Raw genomic sequence first — 22,945 nt, 5'->3', positions numbered from 1 at the left:
ACTCCAGTAAACAAAAATGTTTAGAGAAATTATGTTGGCATGACTTTGATTATCTGAAGCAATTGTGATTAAATGTTTAATTAATTAGTACAAGCCTATTTGTAATTAGATTGGGGATTGAACCATTCACCGTGATGTATTGGCTTACCTCTTTTCATTAAGTGCCAGTTGCCATGATGACAATAAAACTGAGAATCTGTGGAGGCCTCAGACTGAAGCACATTTTGGTATTTTAGTCCAAGAGAATTGATTCTTTATATTTGCTTGATTAAATGCATTTTGCAGTGATCTCATAATGAGTTAATCATTACACACATTAATATTAGAAACTACTCTGTGTGTGTCCTTTTATTCATCAGTTATAAAAGATCATTTGATCCAAGCAGGAAAAGAAATGCTTAAACTACATCTATATTTGAGAAAGACAAAAAAAACTTGCTTGCACAAGTGAATATTTTTTTTCTATCAGTCCTATACCCAGGACTGATAGAAGCAAAAAATGCAGATCCTAACAAAAAAAACCAAAAAACGATTAATTGATACAATAATAATCATATCACTAGATTTAGTGAGAAAAGGATGTCACACAGAGCAAGGAAAAGCTTTTCTCCTTACTGGTTTCTGTGTTCCTTTAAAAAAAAAAAAAAAAGTCAGGGAACATCTTGGATGAAGTCCTCTACTCCAAGACAAAGATAAAACTTTAATAGGGCTCAAGGAAGACAATAAAAGAAAATCCAGATTATTTTTTTATGCCTTTACAGTCAAAGACATGTCCTTGACAAAGAAAAAAGTACCAGGAAAGACCTTGAACATGTCTCCACTGTTTCCTCCCTGCCTTTTTTAGCTGGCTGATAATATATTTCCAATGGTTTCAGAGAGGAAACCACCGGGCTTGTGAGCATATGGACAGGAATGTTACTTGATCAGAAATATCTGCACAAACTGCTGCGGTCAGACTGAAAAACAACCAGTGCTCAGACCGCAGGCCACTGCCATCAACACTCTTCGCCATATGCTGTCCTACCTTATAGTCCGACTGGCAATGCAGTACTTCCACATCTTGTTCCATATGACGGTGACATCAGCGTGGACATCAGAAAAACACATACATGGCACCCAAAGGCAGTTCCATAAATAAAAAAAAGTCTCAAAGTGCAGTAACTGCTCCCTAAAAGCAGCAGCAGAAGAAAAAAAAGTCTGTGCAAACTGCTTCCTCAACCACAAATTACACCCCACATGTTTCACTTTCCATAGACGAAGCCACAGTGAGATTCATTCTTTCACTGCTAAAAGTTGCTCTGTCTTTGCCTTTCCGAAGCCCTCCCTGACCCACTTTATGTTGGGCTCAGAGTTGCAGCTCTTGCAATCTGTCTGATTACCAAGTAAGGTAAAGGACCAGTATGTAAAGAAAAAAAAAATCATCTCTCTTCTTAACAAAAGCTCTCCACCCACATTGACCAACACACCAGCCCTCGTTCTCCCCTCTGCAGACACTCCTTGTTCCGTTCTGTTCTGTCCAATGCAATCCTTCACTCAGCTGCTTCTTGCAGGATGCTTGCTTCCCAACAGTGACGGGCAGGCCCTGCATTCACTTTTCTTTTCTTTTGGGGGAGGGGGGTAAAAACTTTAAAAGCAAAAGAAAAAGCACAATAAATTTTGATTATTGTGTATGATAATGGCTCCAACAATCACTCCATTCTCAGCAGGAAGGACATGCGGGGTGGGAGGGTGAACCCCAGTTCAGCAGCTAGGAGAGGCTGTTTTCACTTAGTTCTCCGACCTGGCTCAAACAGCACAGTCTCAGGACACAGACAACGCTATGCTACAGTCAAAGCATTGTAATGAGTTACACCCACTGACCAAAATATTCCAGTTACTTCGGAATTAGACATATAATGAGCTGCTAAGATTGGGTGGAAAAATCCAATAATTCCAGAGAACACTGAGTCATAGACAGCTGCATGCAAAGTTAAACTTATTTATAACAATGTTGGAAAAACAGTGGAAGTACACCAAGATGTTGTATGCATAATATGTCAATGCATATGCAAGGGAAATGGCACAATAAGAGAATGTAGGCAAAAATAGAACTGTTTAAAATAGAATTGATCAAAGTACAGAACATGTTTTCTAAGTATAAACTTCTTAACATTTATTAATACACTATAAATAAGATTTTTTTCCACCCTCTTCTTTCAACACTGCACTCTGCAACTGAGCAACATAATGTGATGTACTAAACCTGCAAAAGATACATTATGTTTATTTCACATGGTTCAATTCCAGCATTCTGTCAATTATGGATGGGACATCGCAAGGCATTTAACCCCAAGCTGCCCAATGTGCATTGGTGTATAAATGTCACCCAACTGAAGTGCTTTGAGTGGTCAGTATTCATAGAAAAGTGCTATATAAATTCAGTCCATTTTAGCATAAATACATAACAAAAACAACTGCAGGGGAGCTAAGAAATGAAAATAAGTTCTGCTTTTCTAAATAAAAGGTCATTTAAAGGACTGAATGTGGCTCGCAGGCTGTGAAATGCCGAGATCTTCCACATGGTAGAAATCAAGCTAGAAATATTAGAACTTTGTTTTGAAGAGTAACACAATTTAGATTTTTACTGGTTTTGAAAATGTTTAGCATCAACAGTATCCTAATTTAGGATTTCTAATCGAATCAAGTGTTAATGTTTATGCTGTGAAGACCTTTATGACGTTGATTTGTGACAGGCAATACTATATCAATACTTAGTATTACATACATATTAAAGCAGGCTGTTGCAAAGTTTTGGTGCAGCTATAGTAGTGTGCCATGTGTGTAATGTTACTCTAAGCCATATTGTGACTGATTTTATCATTAAGCTGACCGCCAGAACACTGTTGCATAATTAAACCAAAATTTCATAGTAATCTCATGCTGTATATTAACAAATGTTAAGGCATACATTCAAATTATGACATACACATTATGGAAGACCAAATTCACTGGACAGTTTGCTACAAGAGAGAGGAGGGAAGTAAGTAATTAATCACATGCTAATCACGAAAAAAAGATTTTTAGATAGGTCCCCTTTGGTTTGTTAGGCAAAACTTGGATACTTTTGAGCTGTTTTATATAATCTCTCTCAGTTTGTCATGGACACACACACACAATAATGGCTCTGCTAACAACTACTTAGCATTGCAAGCAGTAAAGCTTGTTAGTGGGGGATTTTGTCAAGGCATGTGGCTATCTTTTTAGACTATTTAGCAACATTTACACCCCAATAAAACTATAGTTTTATTTACCTTTATGCTCTAAGGTAATGCTCTTTGCACCCTAAGTCGCCTCGACTCTGAACAGTCGATATACAGTATATATATATATATATATATATATATATATATATATATATATATATATATATATATGACAAAAGCAATACTAAATGCTAAATTAAAACTATCCAGTTTAGTGAAATATTAAAATTGGATATTTGATCTTGGAACAGAATCAAAAATAAATCCTTATTGAACTAATCTTTATTAAAACTAAGCACCAAGCACTAAGCAAACTAAGAAACTAAGCACATTTTAAAAATTTAAAATGAAAATGAAGGGAACCAGAAAAGAAGCCATGACAGTCGAGATCTGGCCTCGCTTGCACTTGCCTTTTGGAGGTCAAGCTGAAGTGTTTTGAACAAGTTGCAATAATTTTCCCAAAGTTTTGAAGTTTGGAAAAGATTTTTAAAAATAAAATATCAACTGGGTTTTTCAAAAAAAAAAAAATTAAGTTTATTATACCGGCTTTATTTTCTTTTATGTTATGCCATTCATGATTTCAAATCATTCAGACAATCCAGTGAGTTATTCAGATGAACTGCAAAGTTCTTTTGATAAGGAGAAAAATCTGAGAATTATCAGCGTAATTGTGAAATGAAAAATTATGTTTCTTTAAATTCAAACAAAACGGGAAGACGGAGAAAAAACAAGAGTGGACCGAGAATGGGACCTTGCGAGACCGACCACCTGATGGAACGAGAAGATGATATAAGCGTCTTATTTTAATAAGAAAGGGCTCCTAAGTAGGAAACACATTGTAAGCCATTTGTAGCTGAAGTTCACAGAAGAACAAAATAAAAAGCTGTGTGGAACACAAACTCCAAACAATAAAAAAATAGGAGAACATACACATTTTGAAGTTCTTGTGAACTCAAATTAGTAAAGTGATTATTTCAAATTCAGAGAAGCACAACACAACCTACAGACAGGAGTTTCCCTGCAGGCTGGAGGCTAAAAATGATAAATTATTAATAAATCCTGGACACACTGCATTCTGATTGAATTTTTATGGAGCAAGTTCATGAGACATCAAAATTGCGTGTGCATGTGTGTGTGAACAACGTGAGAACAGATTAGCATACAGACAGAAAGCAGCATTTGATTTCAAACATATTTCACATTGCGGCTCGCCTCCATTCCTGACATCAAACATCTGCATGACGGGGGAGCGATCGCAGGAAATTTCCGCAAAGATACACAGCTAGAAATCCTAAATGTAGCAGAGAGAATTTTTTCAGATATACGTCTTCTACAAATACTAAAAGTTGAAGGCTTTGTGCAAAACAAATCAAACTGCATTTTGTTTGCTGAGACTACATTCTCAGTCTGAGAATGTAGAGCATACATACAGAATATGGAGCACCATATTCTACTAACGCACACATGGCAATAAGCTCAGAAGGTGTGAAAATATAAATGGTGAGCTTGAAAGATGAGCTTAAAAGATAAAAAATAACCATAATTCTGAGCATGCGCATCTTGTGATTTTTTTCTGTTACTATTTGCAAATTGAAACATTGGCAAAAGATCTCTAATTTTATTTGGTGTGATCCCATGATTTGCATGTCAGATTAAAAAAAATAATAATTTGATGTAAACTGCAAAGATAGGGTCAAAAATGAGGAACCGAGTGTCCACCAGATGAGAGGTGGACAGAAATGCAATCTGCTCAATGCTGCGTTAGATTTTTCTGAACAAAAAGTTTTTAAGCCAAGAGTTTGTGGAAAAAAGCCCAAAGCAGATTCACTCAGACACTGATAATAGCCTGATGAAGTAATTGCACTCTTGTTTTAAGTGATGTAGTGTAGGTGGCAATTTAGCACACGCAGAAACAGTGACAGGCTTACGAAAAAATGTAACTGCATGCAAGGCAAACATGATGGCCAGCTGCAACTGTTTATAAACATACCTCTTGTAAAAGTTGTTGTGTGGGTGCAGACAAAGCACGTGCCAATAGTCCAGGCAAAACGCTTTGAATTTCCACATCTTCAGTTCAGAGAATCAACAGGGTAGAAGAGTATCCAACCATATTACAAGGCATCCCTGCAGCAGAATCACAGCTGGCTGTTCATAATTTTTTTATTAGGCAGAAAATCCCAAGCATGGACGTCAGCTCCGTCCTCCTCTCCAAACTCCAGCTTCACCACTGCCGCTGGATGACAGAGGGAGAGATTTTAACCCGCCCAGAACAACCACATCAATCCTGGACGTGGTCACAGCCTTAAAAGCCAAATAAAAATAAAAAGATCAGAAGTCTTCGTGGACTGATTTGCACTCAGTATTAATGTCTGGGATCCACCTCCCAAAATAAGAAGTACATTGGCTGCTTTGGCTCTATTTTAAATCTTATCCAGGTCAGTCAGTGTGTCCTCTGTGGATGCCTCTCCACACGTCTTGGGATCCTCTGAGACGTAACGGTACGGTCAAAGCTTGGCGCCCCTCCAGCCGGCACTGGTACTGGAATGTGTGAAAGTCTCCTAAACTCCCTCATCTCAGTTTGAAACAACTGAATGGGGTTCTCAAACCCCTCTTCCGATCCATCTCCTCCTGCTGCAAGAACAAACTTTCCAACAGGGCTTTTTTTTTCCCTCTTCTGAGCTTCTAGACATCCTCACCTTGAAACCATGAACCTTTCCTCTCCTTCTCCTGCTTTTCCATGTCTTGCTCTCTCTGTCTCCCTCTCCCTGTTACAGCTAAAGCCATCCACACAGGACCTCCGAGAAATGTGCCGACTCCCGTTGCTGGGCAACACTACCGTACTACTGAAGCTTCAAATGGCAGCCGAGCAGCCTGCGATTGGCTGGCCTTTAAATAGGGAGGGGCTGCTGCAATGTTGTAGAACCACATGAGTTCATGCAGGATCTTTGGTTAAATAAATGAGCTTTTAATTCTTCACTCTTTTGTCATTTTAAGCAAGAAATACAGGTAAATGCGAGGCTAATGTTTATTCTATAATATATTCTATAAAAATAATATTATTTTTTATCCACAATTAAACTTAAAATTTTAATTACAAGGCACTAAGAAACCACCATTTTAAACCTAGACAACCTTCTTCATCAGTCACAGGTTCAGAAGTGCTGCAGCGTTTAGAAACTGCTTCACTGCCCTCTTTTCCAGTTAAAGAGGGTTTTTGCATTTGAACACGAGCAAAGTGCTGTTCTTTCTCTGCCTGGGATGCAGTGCCACGCTACAGTGCCACTCTGACCCAGAAGCCGTGGGAAACAGGCATGTATGGGGATAGTGGGGAGGGGGTAGTGTTCATCAATATTCAGCCACTCACAGTGTCCGCAAACACATCGAGGATTTCATGGATTTACACAGAGGAGGACGCACTAATACTCAAACCGGAGAAAGACAAACATGCATCATCGCGTGTGTGTTAAAGTAATCGCTAGTTCGATCTGTTGGCTCTGACGAGTCGATCCACACAACTCCTGGTAAAAGTTGAACTTCAGCAGGGAGATGCTAATAATCTATGTGCTATCCATCGGACTTCTGCCTCAGTTTCGGCGCTCTCCATACAGTCAGGACAGTAGGAATGAAATGAACACCTATGGTGAAGCTAAAAAAGTAAGATTTGTCTTGTCAAAGAATAGTCTGTCTCAGGAAGAGTCATCTAGATGCTGTCAGAGGATGACTTTTGCTGGCTGAATTAAGTGAGCTATTATTATGACCCCTGGATATAAAGAAGAGTGCTTTAAGCTCAACAACACAAATCTATAATTACAATATAAAACAAGTAGTTCTTGAGTTGCTCTGCTGGTTTGGTAGAGTTGGCGAATGAGGGACTTGTCAAGCTGACAAGCTACCCACCTTTTTCTTCATAAACCACAGTTTATAAGAACAGGGTTTGTGTAACAAGCATTCACACTTGTAAGCAATCTCTTGCATAGCAGAGAATGCCAACTATAATAACTTAAATCAGATAATAAAATTATAGCTGCGACTTCATTTTATTGCCACACTTTGGTTCGGGTAACAGTGTCGTTAAATTTACAGATAGCAGGTTGCACCTATTTTGCAGGAACAGGATGATCTTTCAGCAATATAGTGGCTGAAAAATCACTTTGAGAGACCAGGAGGTCATATCCTGAAGAGTTATTATGTATCAAAGGACTTCAGCATGTTGCTTGTTATTTCTGACACTTAAAATCAAATCTGATTTTCTTTCGACTGTACTGTTAATTATTGTTACATGATATTTCTTCTCTGGTGGGATCGCCATTAGAACACATTCATTCTATGCCCCTGTGCTCGTACCTACGGGCATAAATTTAGTTTTCCTACTTTTCCTTCATAAACTAGCTTTTACGTTGTTAGGGTGGCAATATAATGCTGTTCTAATGTTACTGCAGTATACTAACTTTACCGTTTTAAAATGAAATTTCAACCATATTATAATATGAAGAAAAGACATTTTTGTTTCTTGATCAAAACCCAGCATCACAGACACATAGGTGAGCAAAACCTTTTATCAGCTTTTTATCAGCTTCTTTAATTTTCTGTACTAACACTAACCTGTTGATGAGTTCTGTTTCTCATCGACAAGTTAGCAAAAAGGATAATATAAGCTTGCAAAATTGTACAAACAGAAACTCAATCTAATTCAAGAAACTTTAAGACAAGACATCAATATTTTGGACTCACTGTGAAAAGAGAAAAACATGCTAACCATTAGCAGCTAATGATGCTGAGCTTGAACTAAATTAAAAATGGGTTTACAGATTCTTTAAAAACACAGCTGGTGATTTGTGAATCTTTTACTCTGTAATAATGAAAAAAATAATGGGACCCTCAGTTTCTCAAAATGTAAACTTTTTCATGTGAAACCCAACATCCATTACTGTCTACACATTATTACTGCATTTTATCTCTGTCTTATGACAATTAAAAAAAACCGGAAATTGCTATCTTACAGTTTTACAGAATGTAATGATATGACATTGTTAAAATAAATCCCTATGCTCCCTGTATTTGTTGGGAACAAATGGAGGGTATTGGTAGAAAACTGTTGTATTATATTTTTAAAAGAGCTGTCGTGCTGGAGATACAGAAGTCATAAAACACAATTAAATCACTTATAAGAAAAAGCCTCTTTAAATTATATGCACCAAAGCTCATAATGAATCATCTGTTGTGATGATTCACTCAAGTAGAAACCTTTTAGTTCCTTTCTTTTTAATTCACAAAATGTTAACTTTAGAGGTGAGTGCATGTTTAAGCCCTGCTGAGTCTGTCACTCAAAAGTCAGAGCAGGAACATTTTCATTCATATTGCATGAAAAGAAAAGCTAATTTTCCTTTTGAGTGAAAGAGATTAGAAAACGTGTGTAGAGCATAACCGGTTTTTGTTTTGGTGGTTCAAAATGGCAGGCATGTGACTAAGCTGAAAGCTGCCGGTTAATTGGACATTTTCTCCAAGTCCAGCACCACACAGGTCCACCTACACAAGTTTTGCCAGCTACAGTACCACAGGACACAAGTCAGATTACTACCAATGCTTCAACATTAGAGAAAGAAAACATGGCAGAAACTTAATTCAAAAGTTTCAAGGCAGATGGGGATCTTCCAGTCGTCAGCTTGAGGTCTCAATTAAGACTTTTTTAAATGATTGGTATTTGACAAATCTTCACTGATCGTACCACTTACAGGTCTACTGTCTTGGTATCTTTATTCTGAGATTTTCGGAATAAAGATTAAAAGTATTGCACAAGGACAAAATTTCACAATAAATACAGTGTAGTTATATAAAAAAACAGCAACAGTGTGGAATGTGTAACTAAGTTGGTTCATTTAAAAATTTTCAAAATGTGCATGTCTACTTGAGCATTAAATAGACTGTCAGAATAGCCTGTAGTGAAAGTTAATCATCTAATGTATGACAAAGAACTTCAGATTATTTTTATAAGTCAATATTATATAGAAAAATGTAGAAAATATTAATGCCTTATTAAGTTTTTTCTCTAAAATCCCTCTGCATTGCACTGCAGGCAAATCAATATAAATCCTCCCCGTTTCAGGCATCAAAACGCTATCATGGCTGTTCAACCATCAATCTGAACAAATGACCTCTTTGAAAAACCACCTGAATTGCTCAAAATGTCTCCTCTGCCTTGTTGCCTCTTTACACTGCTGTATAGGGAGCCGGGCTGATATGAAGGTTGAGGAGAAAAGAGAGCACATTTCCCTCTGCCAGTGACAAAGACACTGATTATCTGCCCTGTGGATTTCACGATGGCTCACTTTGGGCAAGGCTTGTGCAGTCGATAAACACATCAATCAAAACTGGGCCCCACGGCATAGGAGGAGGAGGCAGACAAGCGAAAAGAAAAAGCAAAACAGAAAGCATTCCTCTCATTTCCTAAAACCCTGAAATGAATTTAAAACGGGCGGAAACGCATGTAAGATAATCCGTTTTTCCCGACTGGATAAATACTGATTGCCAAATTCTTTCAAATTGTGTGGTAAAAGCACATGAAAAATTCTTCCTTGAGTTATACCAATGTTTAATAAAGAGTCAGAGCTTGCATTAAAGCCAATGTGAACAGAGTCTGAATAAATGTGTTAGAAAAGTTCACCCCCTGGTGGTGAGACTACAGCAGTTTCCATGTTTTGAGAGCTGAGGAGCCAGTGAGCTGATGTTGTGAAGGGAGGAATGAGGAGTCTGGCGGATTTGGGGATTAGTCCCGACTGTGTTTGAACACATGTACCATATTCTTTTCCCATTCAAACCGCACCACAGGAGCATTCAGTGAACACCAAATAGGTAGAATCACATTGTGTCATTCCTCAAAAATTATAAGAATGAGATTTTAATAATGGAAATTTACAAATGTCAACCTCACCAAGCACCCAACAGGATGACACTGTTGATGGCACAAGAGAAGCTGCAGAATATGCATGTGCACGTATGCATGTCCTTTGCATGTTTGTTTCCCTGTGACTACAGATGTACCAATCAGAGTGTTTCCTACTGATTCCAATTTAAAATTTCTCTGTGCACAGGCTAATCAATCTTAATATTGACTGATTTACTAATAACAATGCCACATGAAAGAGAAGAATGTGCTTCATATTCTTGGGTAACGGTACTAGTTTTTGATCCAGATGAACCCAGATGAAACCTTTATGTGGCTGTTAACATGTACTTGAAAGTTCATGCTGTTGGTTTGATATTTAGGAACTGAAATTGTGTGATTTTTTTTTAGTATTGATGCATTAAAAAAATAAAACAGTGCACCTGTTTTATCAGAGACGATAGATGTAAAACTGGCAAATTTAAATCTCTGGCTGATTGATTTCTGCTGCATCTCTACTTGAGGTGAAATTATGACATGTCCAGAGCTTGCGCCACATTTCGCCCTTTGAAGACGGGCACCAGCCCCGCACCCTTGAACATGCAAGGCTTAAACGGGCACAGAAATTTGATAAATGGACTAAAACCGCAGAGCACAAGAGATCTAATAAAACCACACCATTCTGTTTATTACAAACAGGACAGGTAATATCATTTTTAATGAACAGCTTTTCACTTTCTACAGCTCTGTGTAGGAAGACCCCAGGCTGGTATTCAAACCTGGCACTCTCTTGCTGCAAGGCAACAATGCTAACAACTAACAATCATCATACAGCTCTTACTCAGGCCAATCTTGCATAAAAATTACAGCACAGTAATATGCATTAATAAAAGCTCACACATATCCTACAGTACAACGGTGTAGCCATGTAGAGCGGAGGGAGTGAAGGAGATGACAGAACAGAAGGTCCGTAGGGAGAAAGCATAGAAGAACTAGCAAAGAGGAAAACTTAAACTAACACTGATGCAGGATACGAGTTCCTCTGTCATATGTGGGTCCACTTTTACAGTAATGGGCTAGGAACAACCCTCATATCATGATGCCTGCTCACTTTACTGAGGGCCACATTCTAACACATTACACAGAATCTGCAAACTGCATATCATGATTGTTGGGTTTACAGGTTTTCTATTACTCTGCTACACCAGCTACTCTGCTACTTTCTTGCCATGTAAAGATATACTGTAGCTTGGAACATAAACAGGAATTGATTTGGTTGATGATGTTGGACTGCAGTTATTTTGAACACAGTTGTCTGAATGAACTGAGTCAGCATTAGCACATCAATATGATTTACCAATCAAAGCCTAACAAGATTATCATGCCTCGTGGTGCTGCATGGGAATGAAACATTTGCAGAAATTCTGAAGTCATAAAAGCGAATGCATGTGCATGCAAAATATAATTCTGACTGAAAATACTCATTACACACAACTGCAGCTTGTTTAATTACAACCCAAGGAGAAGAAAACGAGAAATGCTTGTTCATGTCTTAATCTGGTTTCCTTTATACAACATTGCTGTTCGCAAATATATCCTCATATGCATCCACAGGAACAAAATGTTCTGGAAATGCATCCTTTTTCCATTGCACCCCTCACTCCTTCGTGCTGTCGCTTCTGACGTTGCCGTTGGCAAAGGCAGGGGCTTATTATGGGCCGTTTCAAACCACGGATGCATCAGTAAGCGCCTCTCCCCGGAGGAAAGTTTAACTCAGTGAGATGCTCCCCTGAGAGCACTGCAGCCATTGCTGGTTTTGACCATCTTTCCACATGGCTGACGCAGCTCCAGCTGCAGACTCAGCTCCTGGAAGCTGAAAGACAGATGGCAGATGTCCTGCAGTTGAAGTTCTCATTTGGAAATGACAGCTTTCAAGCTACACTGGGGCTGATTGAGGTTTATGCAAAACACATAGTGACTAATGTGTTGGATGAGAGAGGAAATGCAATTCCTCTCTCATCCAATCTATTCCGTTCATCGAATAATTGATGGAGCCGGAGAAGAAATGCCACACGAAGTTCCTACTAGTCAGAAACAGAGGAGACTGAGCTGTGCTTTATAGAGTCCTAAGCATAATGACTCAGTGCCAACGAAAGTGATTATGTCCACCTTGCCACATGACAGTATTTGTTTATTGCAATAGAAAGCCAAAGCTGATATCAAACTGAGTTTCTTTCTGATTTAACAATTGCCTCACATCTTGCGTTGCAGCATTAGGCTCTGTATGCTTTGATATGTGAGCTGACAGCATCCTCAATGCCAGATCATGTGCTTGCACTGCACAACCTTGGATGGTGTTGTCTTATGCAATTGGACCATGCATCCTACAGTTGCAGTCTGCGGTGGAGGCATATTCAGAGCAGCACTGCCAGTTGCATACTCCCTCAGTCTGCAGACCAAGCACACTGTGTTGTCAAAAGGCTCAAGCTTATAGCAAAGGAATGTGCTGTCAGTGCCTTACAGCTCTGGTGACGCACTCTATTTTTCATCATCGCTGGCGTCACTTGAACAGGAGCACTGCATTAAGTATGACTCCGCCAGGGATGGGGGAAAAGGGCATTCCTCCTGGAAACGTTTCATAACACGGCTGCCCTCTGAGGATACATGACATTATATCAGTTGAAGGGTAAAGCCTAGCGGTGTTTATCTGGAGATTAAATAGTACAGCTTCTCCAAGGAATCGATTAGAAAAATGCTGTTATGGATAGAAAACCAACCAATGCACTGTGATCAGATCTAAAGGCTACTTAAAAAAAAGAAATCATGGTTCTTTTTTGAGCCCAAGTTATACAAAAACTACCAGTAAGTCTAATAAATTTACTAAATATAATTAACCTGCAACATAAAAATACAACACAAGTTGAAGCCAAATAATATTTTCTACATCTGCAAAGTGTATAACAACTAAAGAGGCACCCAAAAAAAATCTGCTGTTTACTAGTTGGACACTCAAATATCCAACTTCTTTCGAATCGGTGAATGCAACAGATAAGTGCTCGTTGACCATGATGCCAGTGACACTTTTTGTTGTGGATGCTATTTCTGAGGAAAGACTCAATGTTGGCAATTCTAAGGATCAGTAGAGTGTTTAGAATGATGACGATTTATGACAATGGTAACACGGACTTTATATAAAAAGCAAAATATGCTATATAAAAGCAAAATATTCAAGTTTCTATTTTCTAGGACATTTGCCAATTTACCTGTTTTATTCCGGCCATCAAGAGCAAGACAAAGAGATTTTCAGAAGATAACCGGAATTAGGTACAAAATTATTCTGTTTTTATATTTTGTAGATTCAAATTTCTTTCTTTTTGATGTTTCTCCACCCTGGTCTCCAGGGCTGACTGCCTTGCTTGTTTTTGGTGTTTGTGTGCTCCCACACAACCGAATAAAAATAAATTCCTGATTACCAGGCTTCTGCAGAACTTAATGGCAATCTTAAGAAATAATTCAATTATGTGAATCAAGTTTGCTTGGACAGATTCCCTTCTAAAACATGAAGAACATTGGTTCTGAAGAACAAGGGTTGAGAGTCACTGTGTATTGGAACATACTGGATAGGTTGGTGTGTTAAGGTAAGAATTTACATCTACATTCTGTAGGGAATGTGAGAAAATCTGACTTTTCAAATTTGACCTGTGCCAGCCACTCTAATTACTGAGATGTCAAAAGCCTTTTAAAAATGTCAACACTTTAATAATTTTGTCTTTGTCTATAAGTAATAGTTAAACTGCTTTACAGTGACAGGTCTTTCACACACACAGTGACGTCGCCTCTACCCGTAGTCTAAATCATTAAGGAGGACTAGAATAGTTCCTTGGATCTTGTTCTTTATAGATATTTATATAACTGTAAAAGCCAGAGTTGCTTTTTTTTCTTTACCTTATCTGCATGTTGTTTGTACAGAACTGAAAATGGCTAGCATCTAGCTGTTCTGATCTGCCTTTTTGTCTGTCAAAATAGTGACGTCTTTAAAAGCTCGAGAAACATCTCTGCTTCTGGCCCTCCAAAGAGGTACAATCAGCTTTAGGAATCCAGAGGGCTGCTGTGCTGCCAGCTATGATGAAATGTGATTTTCAACAGAAGGTCCATGCGTTATTGGCAAGACATAGTCTTAGTACCCATCCCTCACAAATCCCAATTTTCCTCCATGAATCAATGTTAAACCAAGTAGTGGATTTGCATCATCTTTGTGAGGTTTGTCCCTTGAACCGGTCACATCACTATGTACGGCTAAGGCTTTTCTTAGATTGAACCAGAGACAGAGAAAGAAATCAGTCATTGCAGAAACAGATGTCCACCTGCATTTTGTGCAGCTCCAAAAGCATATCAGATTTAGGAATGTAGTAAATTCTTCCTCACATTGTTAAACTAAGAAAATGTGATAATATGAGCTAAATATTAAAGCCTGTATGCCTGGTGCATACAAGAAAAGATGCAAGGCAGTGATTTAGGACACTAAAAGAGCAGCAGCAGCAGTTTGCCTACAGAAGGCTAAATGGACACCAGTGAAGGTCTCACATTCATTAAGGTGACAGAGCTCCACCTATCATGCCTTGACAGGGTCATTTAACATTACCCATCAACTTGTACATGCATGTGCAAAATATATGCGCACATGCTTACAGGGATCTGTAAGACAGAGCTGACTTGGTATAACAAGATAGTTAATTGAATCTCTGCAGAGGAATATAGTCAAAAAACCTTATTCAGCTGATTGTACTGTGCACAAAGCAGCAGAAGTCGGTTTGAAGAATTGTTACACAACTGCCCAACGGTAATAAAACAAACGTGACATTTTGTCAACCTTTTGTCCTCACTGGATTCCTAGATGGTTTACTTTGGAAGAATTGCAAGCCTTGCAACACACCGACTATGTGTAGGATCCATCCTAAAATAAAATGAAAGACCCAGCCGCATTTTGCACGCACACGCCGACTTACGAGCTGTGCCACACACACACACACACGCCCCCGCACGCACACACACACACTGAGATTGTACCAATCACGCACAGGACCACAATTACTCCCACAGAAATACAGCAGAGGCTGAAAGGGACTCATGTGCCCAGTACGAGCTGTCACAGCATCATGCAGAAATGAGTCATGTTTCCCCGAGGCTCTAAAAGCATCTCTCACATGACTCTGCTGTGATCACAGCTACAACGGCAGCGCCGCAAACACAAAACAACTCTGAGGTGTTATCATGTTACATGAACACACATGGCATTCATGCATCTTGGTGCTATTGGAGACCGTCATCCAAACAAAAGCACACTGCACTGTACCACCCCTCCCCAGAACACAGACGTTGTTTATAAAGAGCATGGGAAGGGAACAGGAGAGACACAGCAAGGTCTGAGAGCCGTAGGTGACTCAGCATGGACTGTGGAGTGGGCAGACACAGTGTTTTCCTCTGCCACCCACTTGACTGCTCTGCCTGTGAATGGGAGCCGTACCAGCGCCGCCCAGGCAGGCGAGCCTGCCCGCCTGCCAGTCTACCTGTCCGACCGTCTTCACAACAATCAGGCTTTACTCACATGTCATAGAGCCTGTAGCCCATGGCCGAGCCCGGTCTGCTCGGGTGGGACCCAGGGTCCCGTGTCCTCCGGGGGTCCGTGCTGCTCACCACAGCGCGCCACACGCTTGGCTTGTCCATCCTGTCTTCTGGTGAACGGGACGTGATGGTGGGACGGAGTGTGCACACAGCCTCACTCACGCAGACTCACTCACACTCACTCTCCTTCCCAGTCACAAACATGGGCTGCCACAGAGCAGTGCGTGCGTGATGTAATGAGGAGTATCCAAGAGGCTGACGGACGGTGGGGAGGTACAGATGGGTGTGGAGGACCAGCAAGAAAGGAGGAGGAGTGGGGAGGGGATGTGGAGCCCGGGAGCTAAATGAGCCGTGTGGTGTGCAGCCTCTGTTCTAAGGCATGGAGGATGATTGGTAATTCTTCCCAGGTAGGAGTGTCGGCAGCGACTGCCACACATAAATAAATGAAAAGAGGGCACAACATGCAGGGAGGCTGCTGGGAGGTTCACTGGGATTACTGTGCATCTCAAAGATACTGGGAAGCATCTGCGGATACTTCTCTGCACCCTCTCATCTACTCTCAGTAGTACAGTCCTCAGATGGGGCCATTTGATTGGCTGCAAGGTCTCCATAGAAACAAGAGGATGTGTCAGAGGTAGGGCTCATTATCATGCCTCCTATTTCCCCTCCTTCCCATTTTTTGTTTTCTCTCACTCTCTTCTCCAATTTCTTTTCTCCCCACCACAGCATCCCTCTCTCCACTGGAATTAATGATTTTTCTCTGCAGAGTCCTTAAAAACACATTCTCATTATGATCCAGAAAGCTAGTGATACCTATTGGGTATGGACTGTGGGTATGCTTTCTTTTATATATTACATTTAGGGGGAAACGTAAATCAAATAAAGTAGGCAACGAAAAATCTGCTAGGGACCGGGGTGATCAGCTCTGACAAGGAGAAATGACCAAAAAATCTGTTTCCAGTCAGTGAACACGCGACACAAATGCACCACCATATCATAGCAACAAAAATACTACTTGGAGTGGAGGCTGTCGGTAAGGTAAATCTAATTTTAGAAATAAGAAAACACAAAGTGAGCTATTTTCAGTTTATTGAGCTGTTACAAATAAACTCAGTAGAAGCACAAAACCTGTTGTAATCTAAATTCAACACAAATAATAATACATTTTTAGCTTGGTTGGTTATTTCTTTGTGATAATAATCATTCCTGGCAATTCAGGTCAATTGAAAAGTATGTTATTAATCCCACATGTTGTTATAACTCCAAGATTCTTCAAAGAGTTGTTGTAGATGTTGTTGGCTGTGGGCAGATTATCTGCTGTAGCAGTCCGTATTACAGCGAATCTGAAGAAGTCTCCGACTTAAGACATTTTGTTGATATCAGCAGTCTGAAGAAGAGGATGATCAGTGAGCTACATAATGTTTATCATTTTATGAAGAATCCTTTTGATTGGTAACAACAGAACATGAAAAGCACTTGAGCTCAGTATTCAGAGAAGGATGCATTACCTCTCAATATGAAAATCTAACTGATTTGAAAAACATTGGCTCAATGTGGAGGATGAAACAACTGAATCTCTAGGATGAGAAATAGATTTTCATGGCGATGTTTTTCACTGCTCATCTCACCTTTTGGTAATTATTATTATTGTTGTTTTTTGCTTTTTTTTACTTCAGTTTTAAACATCACACAACATTCTAGTTAGTCTCCAAAAGTGGTTCTTTCCTCTGGCTTGGGTCAGAACTGAGAGTTAAGAATCTATTTCAAGGCAGAGTTTAGTGGAAACCAAAAGAACCGGTGCCAAGTCAGCGCTAGCTTCCATTAAGCACTGCTGCTGATTTGATGGAAATAAAAACTCCTGAGAGAAATCATTATTGGATAAAACTGCTATCAGCAGACAAGAACGTTTCAAGCTTGGTAGTTGGAGATCAACCACAAAAATCTCAGACCGGCACTAGAAACTGAGTAAAAACTTATCTACTTAAATATTTTACAAGTCAGTTGCTGCTAACATCTCTGAGCTTTAGAATGCCAGACATGCCCAGAGATGTATGGCTTGCACAGAGGTTGCATCATGAAACCAGAGAGGATGTCTGATAAGCTCTGCTAAGGTCCAAACAATGGACATTTTATTTCAGTTCTTTGATTATGAACTGAAAAATGACTTTTTGGCTGCAAAATGAGTCAGAATTGATGCTGTAAAATACATACAGCAGCCACATTGTGCTGTGCTTCTGCTAAATAATGCAGATGAAAATGTTGTTCAAGCTCTCACCAGGTAACAGCAACTAAAGCGGGACGGTTGTCAGGGATGGGAGAGGGTGAAAAGAAAAACAGACTCCTACGTGCACACGCACACAACACACACACACGACTACACGCAAGTTTGTAGTTCTACTCATATTAGGGCTTTGTTTGGACTCTGATTAATTCCAGTATGTTAGTCTGTAACTCTAACCCTACATAGTATATTTCTAAATATAAAAGTATCTGCAGCATTAGGACCAGGACTTAGTCCCTGTAAGGCACAGGTGTCAAACTCCAGTCCTCGAGGGCCGGTGTCCTGCAACTTTTAGATGTGCCTCTGCTGCACCACACCTGAATAGAATAATTAGGTCGTTAGCAAGGCTCTGGAGAACTGATCTACACAAGGAGGAGGTAATTAAGCCATTTCATTCCAGCGTTTTGTACCTGTGGCACATCTAAAAACTGCAGGACAGCGGCCCTTGAGGACTGGAGTTTGACACCCCTGCTGTAAGGCCTATTTGTCTTCAGAAGGTTAATGAAAATACAAGAAAAGTTCATAAAAAGGAAACAAAGAAACACACACCTACACACAATCATGGAACAGAAATCCCAGGCTGATGGCCTCCAGTCTCAGCCTGGAGACTGAGAGCGTCTCCAGAGCGGTATGCTTGATGCAGTGCTGTTGATATCTTGATCTTTAAGGTCAAAGAGAATAATAACATCAGACCTCTGTCTTTTTTGTTAATGAACCTGTCTGGTGTAGTAATGGTGTATGCACATCATCTAATCGTGATTACATCCACTGCGTAATTGCTTCAGTCTGTAATCATCAAGCATGAGAGCTCTTTCCGCCGTCAGACATACTGATCATGAAGTGCTGCGTGAGACTGTGCATGCGATAGGACACCCTGTGTGATGTGTGAACAAGCACAGCGCTACACTACATCTGAAACAAGCTCTACCTTTTATTTCACTCGATATTCTGAATGCTGGGGCCTCCGACTGCACTTTGAACCGCTTAACTCTTGTAATGCAGCTCTTCTCATGTCACTTCTAGACAGTTAATTTGTGGGAATTTTCTCTAAATGTCAAGTACAATTCCACCAAAGCTTGACATGTAACTTCACTTCCAGGCCAATTTGCGTGCCCTCACTGCTGCATAATGTGTGTACTACGTGCTGGTGTGTGTGAACAATGGCTTCTTACAGGAGTGGAGAGGAAAGCTCAACTCTACAACTGAAAGTCATGTCTTTAAGATCCAGCAAAGACCGGGTATAGGACCTTTGAGATACACCATCCCTGTATGCCAATAGCTAATTGAAATACAAGGATACAAAATACTATTTTATGTCTGTCAACATGTGTTCACTGAGGTTTGGTTTAATTCAACAAAAGAAAAAGGAACAGTGTGATGCAGTCTTTGAGGAAGACTGGAAATAAGACAGCACAGAAAAACCCAATTTAAAACTTATTTCAATAATTGTTATACAAATCTATTTTTTGAGACACAGTGATACATTTCAAACTTTTTTGAGTTAATTTAGATAATTATAGCCTTTAGCTAACTGTAAATTACAAAAACAAAAGTACATTGTTATGTTATGGCCATGTGATGGCCTATACAATCATGAGGACTATCAAGATCTGCTGGCTTGCTAATTGTCCAGCAGATTGGAGTTTAAGCTACAAAAGGGCACACCGTAAAAAGCTTACCATTTAACCTGGTGCTGTATCTACATATATTGATGAATAGTTGCTTGGCAGGAAGAAGTACTGTTGAAAATTTTGTACCCACTACAAATATAACTGCTGCTTTGAGGGAATTGTGCAGCAAAGTCCATCAGAGAGTTTGTTGTACAATTCTTTTCACCACACTGACTTATCCAGGGGCTGCAAATGTCACATTGCTTCTGCTATATCCATAATGAACCAGAGACAATATCAGAAGTGTCTTACCTGGGCGGAGGAGGAAAAAGACTGGACTGTTGCTCAGAGACTTAAATTTTCAGGCAAATTTAGCATTTCTTTTATGACGACCCAAAAATCTGGTGGTAAAGTTGAGAGGTATGGAGTCCAAGCTGCTTAGGGTCCAATGTGAGGTTTTTTTTTGCACTCGGTCATGATTTGAACAGCCATGTTATCTCTTGATGTTGGTCCAGTGTGCTTTATCAAGTCCAAAGCCAGTGCAGCCGTCTACCAGAAAATTTTAGAGCACCTCACGCTTCCCTCTGTTGACGAGCTTTATGGAAATGCTGATTTCATTTTCCAGTGGGATTTGGCATCTGCCCACACTGTAGTACGAAGCGACCCCTAGGCAGCTCCAAACTACTCCATGGTCGATATATAATCTCCCTTGGCATTGGATCCCTCACAGGCCTGAATGTAAACCTAAACTGCAAATGTACAAAAAGTTAAAGGGACCCTTTAAAAAACTGACAGAGGGTCCAACTTTGTGGAAGCTGCTTTGTGGGCTTTTAGATGTACAAATATTGCACATGTTGGTGTTCTTCTCCCAACCTCCCCGCTGTCCTCTCTCACCATATGGCCCCTTTTTGATCCAGCTGGCCTTGGTGAACAGTCCGATGTGAGCTGCTTAACTCTAGCTGCAGGATTCTGTTCAGGACTGCACAGACGGCATGCACTCCAATTCACAAACCCATGGCATGCACAGCTACTCATTCTTATTAGGGTAAAAATACAAAAACCTCCATAATAATCTGAATTATTAGTATATTCTCAATTTCCATAGTTTATTTGTGCAGTTTGAAGTATTTATTTCTCACAGTGGTCTGAAGTTTTCCTAAAAAATTCAAATGTCTTTTGAAACCATAAGCAATTTTAAACTGAAAAAATAACATAAAACGTTATAATTCCTAAGCTTCAAAAGAAACTTTAAAAATGTGCGGTCAGATTGTTTTGTAGCACATCAGCCATGGAGAACTTGGCGATCAAAGAGCTTAGTCCTGCAAAGCTGACCTGTCAGCTTCTGAATGAGAACATTAGAACCTGACTGATAAAGAAAAATCTGTGCTTCAGAGAATTAAAGCTGCTAGAGAAATCAGAGGAAAGGAAGCAAAGTACTAACCGTGGCCTTTGATCATGATTTTCATAAATATGTTGGAATTGATAATTTTTCCCCTCTACTTGATCAGAAAACAAGGTGAGCTATAAATTGACAAAATCATTTTCCTTTGAAGTATGTCTTGTAAATAAAAAATGTTTAGCTAATAAATAATTGCATCAAATCTGTGATCTTCGTTTTTGTAGCAAAGTAAAAGAAACCAAATGCAATAGAGATGATTGTTTTTTTTCCAAGAAGCTATATGACAGATTTTGTGAGAGTGGGTGGATTTTGTTTTTCTCCAGCAGTTGTGTCCTTCTTGACCTCCTTCTTGTAGAGCAGTAGCTGCTCAGTGAGCAGCGCCTGGTAGGAACTGAACCCAATCATGAGACGACACTCATCACAACAGTACAGCTCTCTCTCTCCACTGATTTCATGAGGTCATCTGAAAGCTCTTGATGAAAATGGTAAAAACTAAACAAATGCACACACACCGATCTTTACTCTTATCCTTGCTCCCTTCCCTTATTAAAAAACTTATTCACACAAATGGATTCTCCGTTCCCTTTTCCCAATAGTACAATCATTTCAGTATAGCTAAACATTATGTATTTTTTTTATTACAATACCAAACCCTTTTTGAAGTATTAGTCAAATTTTTAGCTTCCATTTATTTAAGAACATTGTAAAAACTAAGTAAATTATTCAGATTTCCTGACAGTTATGACCAGAAACACTGGTGAGTTGTAAAACTGAGGATGCTCAGATCAGATTAATAAAAAAAGCAGAGAAAAAGGAGTGAGACACCAGACGGCCTCATTAGATCTTTAACAGCGGTGAGTCATGTCCTCGCACTTGAGCTGAGACAATTAACCTTTGAGTCAAGCCTACAAGGATTAAAAACTGCCAACTCTGACAATGGCTTATAAACCATCTAAGCATATTTTTATGCAAAGAAGTTTAAATTGTTTTTTCCTGCCATTTAAACAACTACAGGGCCTTAAAAAGTATGTACAGGTTGTCACGTTACAACCATAAACCTCAAGGTCTATTATTAGGATGTGATGAGATGATCAACATGAGGTAGTGCATTTTTCTGAAGTAGAAGGAAAATTAAAAAATTTAGGAGGGTTTATAATAAAAAGCAAGAAAGGTCATTATGGAATACACCTGACAGGTCAAGGATAAGATTGGGATGGCAGTTCACTTTCAAGCAGTACATCAACACAAACATACAGTCAAAGCAGCAAAACTGGAAATCTGTGGTTGATTTATAATATTGGAAATATCCTTTGAAAACTAATGTTGACAGACATTCTTTATCCAATCTGACTAAGACTAAACTAATTTACAAAGAACAGGCAGCAATATCAGTCTCTAAACCAAAAAAACTGGAATTACAGTGAAAGTTGATTTTTACAAAGTCTTGACTCAGAAGAGCCAGATATAAAAACACTACACACTTTTCGGATTTTATTTGTAGGAAAGTTAAAAAACATGCATCTTTTCCTTCCTCCTCCAAATTATGCCCCATTTTAATCTAAAACTATGATTAAATAAAGTCAAGTTTGTGATGTTTAAATTCAACTGGATATTAGAGCTTTTGCAAGACACTATTGTCAAATTTATTTTATTGCATTTTTATCTAAAAAATACCAACAAAAAAAACCCTACACTTTATAATACATGTAGTCAGTAATCAGGCAATACCAACAGCGTGTTCATTTCCCAAAATAATAAGCGAACCATCCAAGGTTTCTTACCCTTTGCTCACCTAGTTTAGTGATATTGGGAGTTGATCTGGCTGACATAAACACAGATAACACAAGTACTGAAGGTCAGAAACACCATGTTTTGTGTTTGCCCTCTAACAGACTGATTCACCACTTTGTA

At 39.3% G+C, this 22,945-nt stretch overlaps 1 protein-coding gene across 6 annotated transcripts in view; it reads right to left on the bottom strand.

Annotated features, from left to right (window-relative positions):
- The window catches only part of LOC116719441 (IQ motif and SEC7 domain-containing protein 1-like), a 127,271-nt gene that overhangs the window by 52,698 nt on the left and 51,628 nt on the right, over positions 1-22,945 (bottom strand). The window contains exon 1 of one of the 6 annotated variants that reach the window (XM_032562058.1): positions 15,728-16,206. The exons of 3 other annotated variants lie outside the window; for them this stretch is intronic. In XM_032562058.1, coding sequence (XP_032417949.1) covers positions 15,728-15,846 — 119 coding nt within the window. In that variant the 5' untranslated portion in view covers positions 15,847-16,206. Of the gene's footprint in view, positions 1-1,024; positions 1,399-5,232; positions 5,841-15,727; positions 16,207-22,945 lie in introns of those variants that run through there. 2 more of the 6 variants (XM_032562275.1, XM_032562194.1) reach the window with 2 other exon arrangements.

The sequence above is a fragment of the Xiphophorus hellerii genome, chromosome 1 (genome assembly GCF_003331165.1).
Source record: "Xiphophorus hellerii strain 12219 chromosome 1, Xiphophorus_hellerii-4.1, whole genome shotgun sequence".
Taxonomy (NCBI): Eukaryota; Metazoa; Chordata; class Actinopteri; order Cyprinodontiformes; family Poeciliidae; genus Xiphophorus; species Xiphophorus hellerii.
This window is presented reverse-complemented; position numbering and strand designations above follow the sequence as displayed.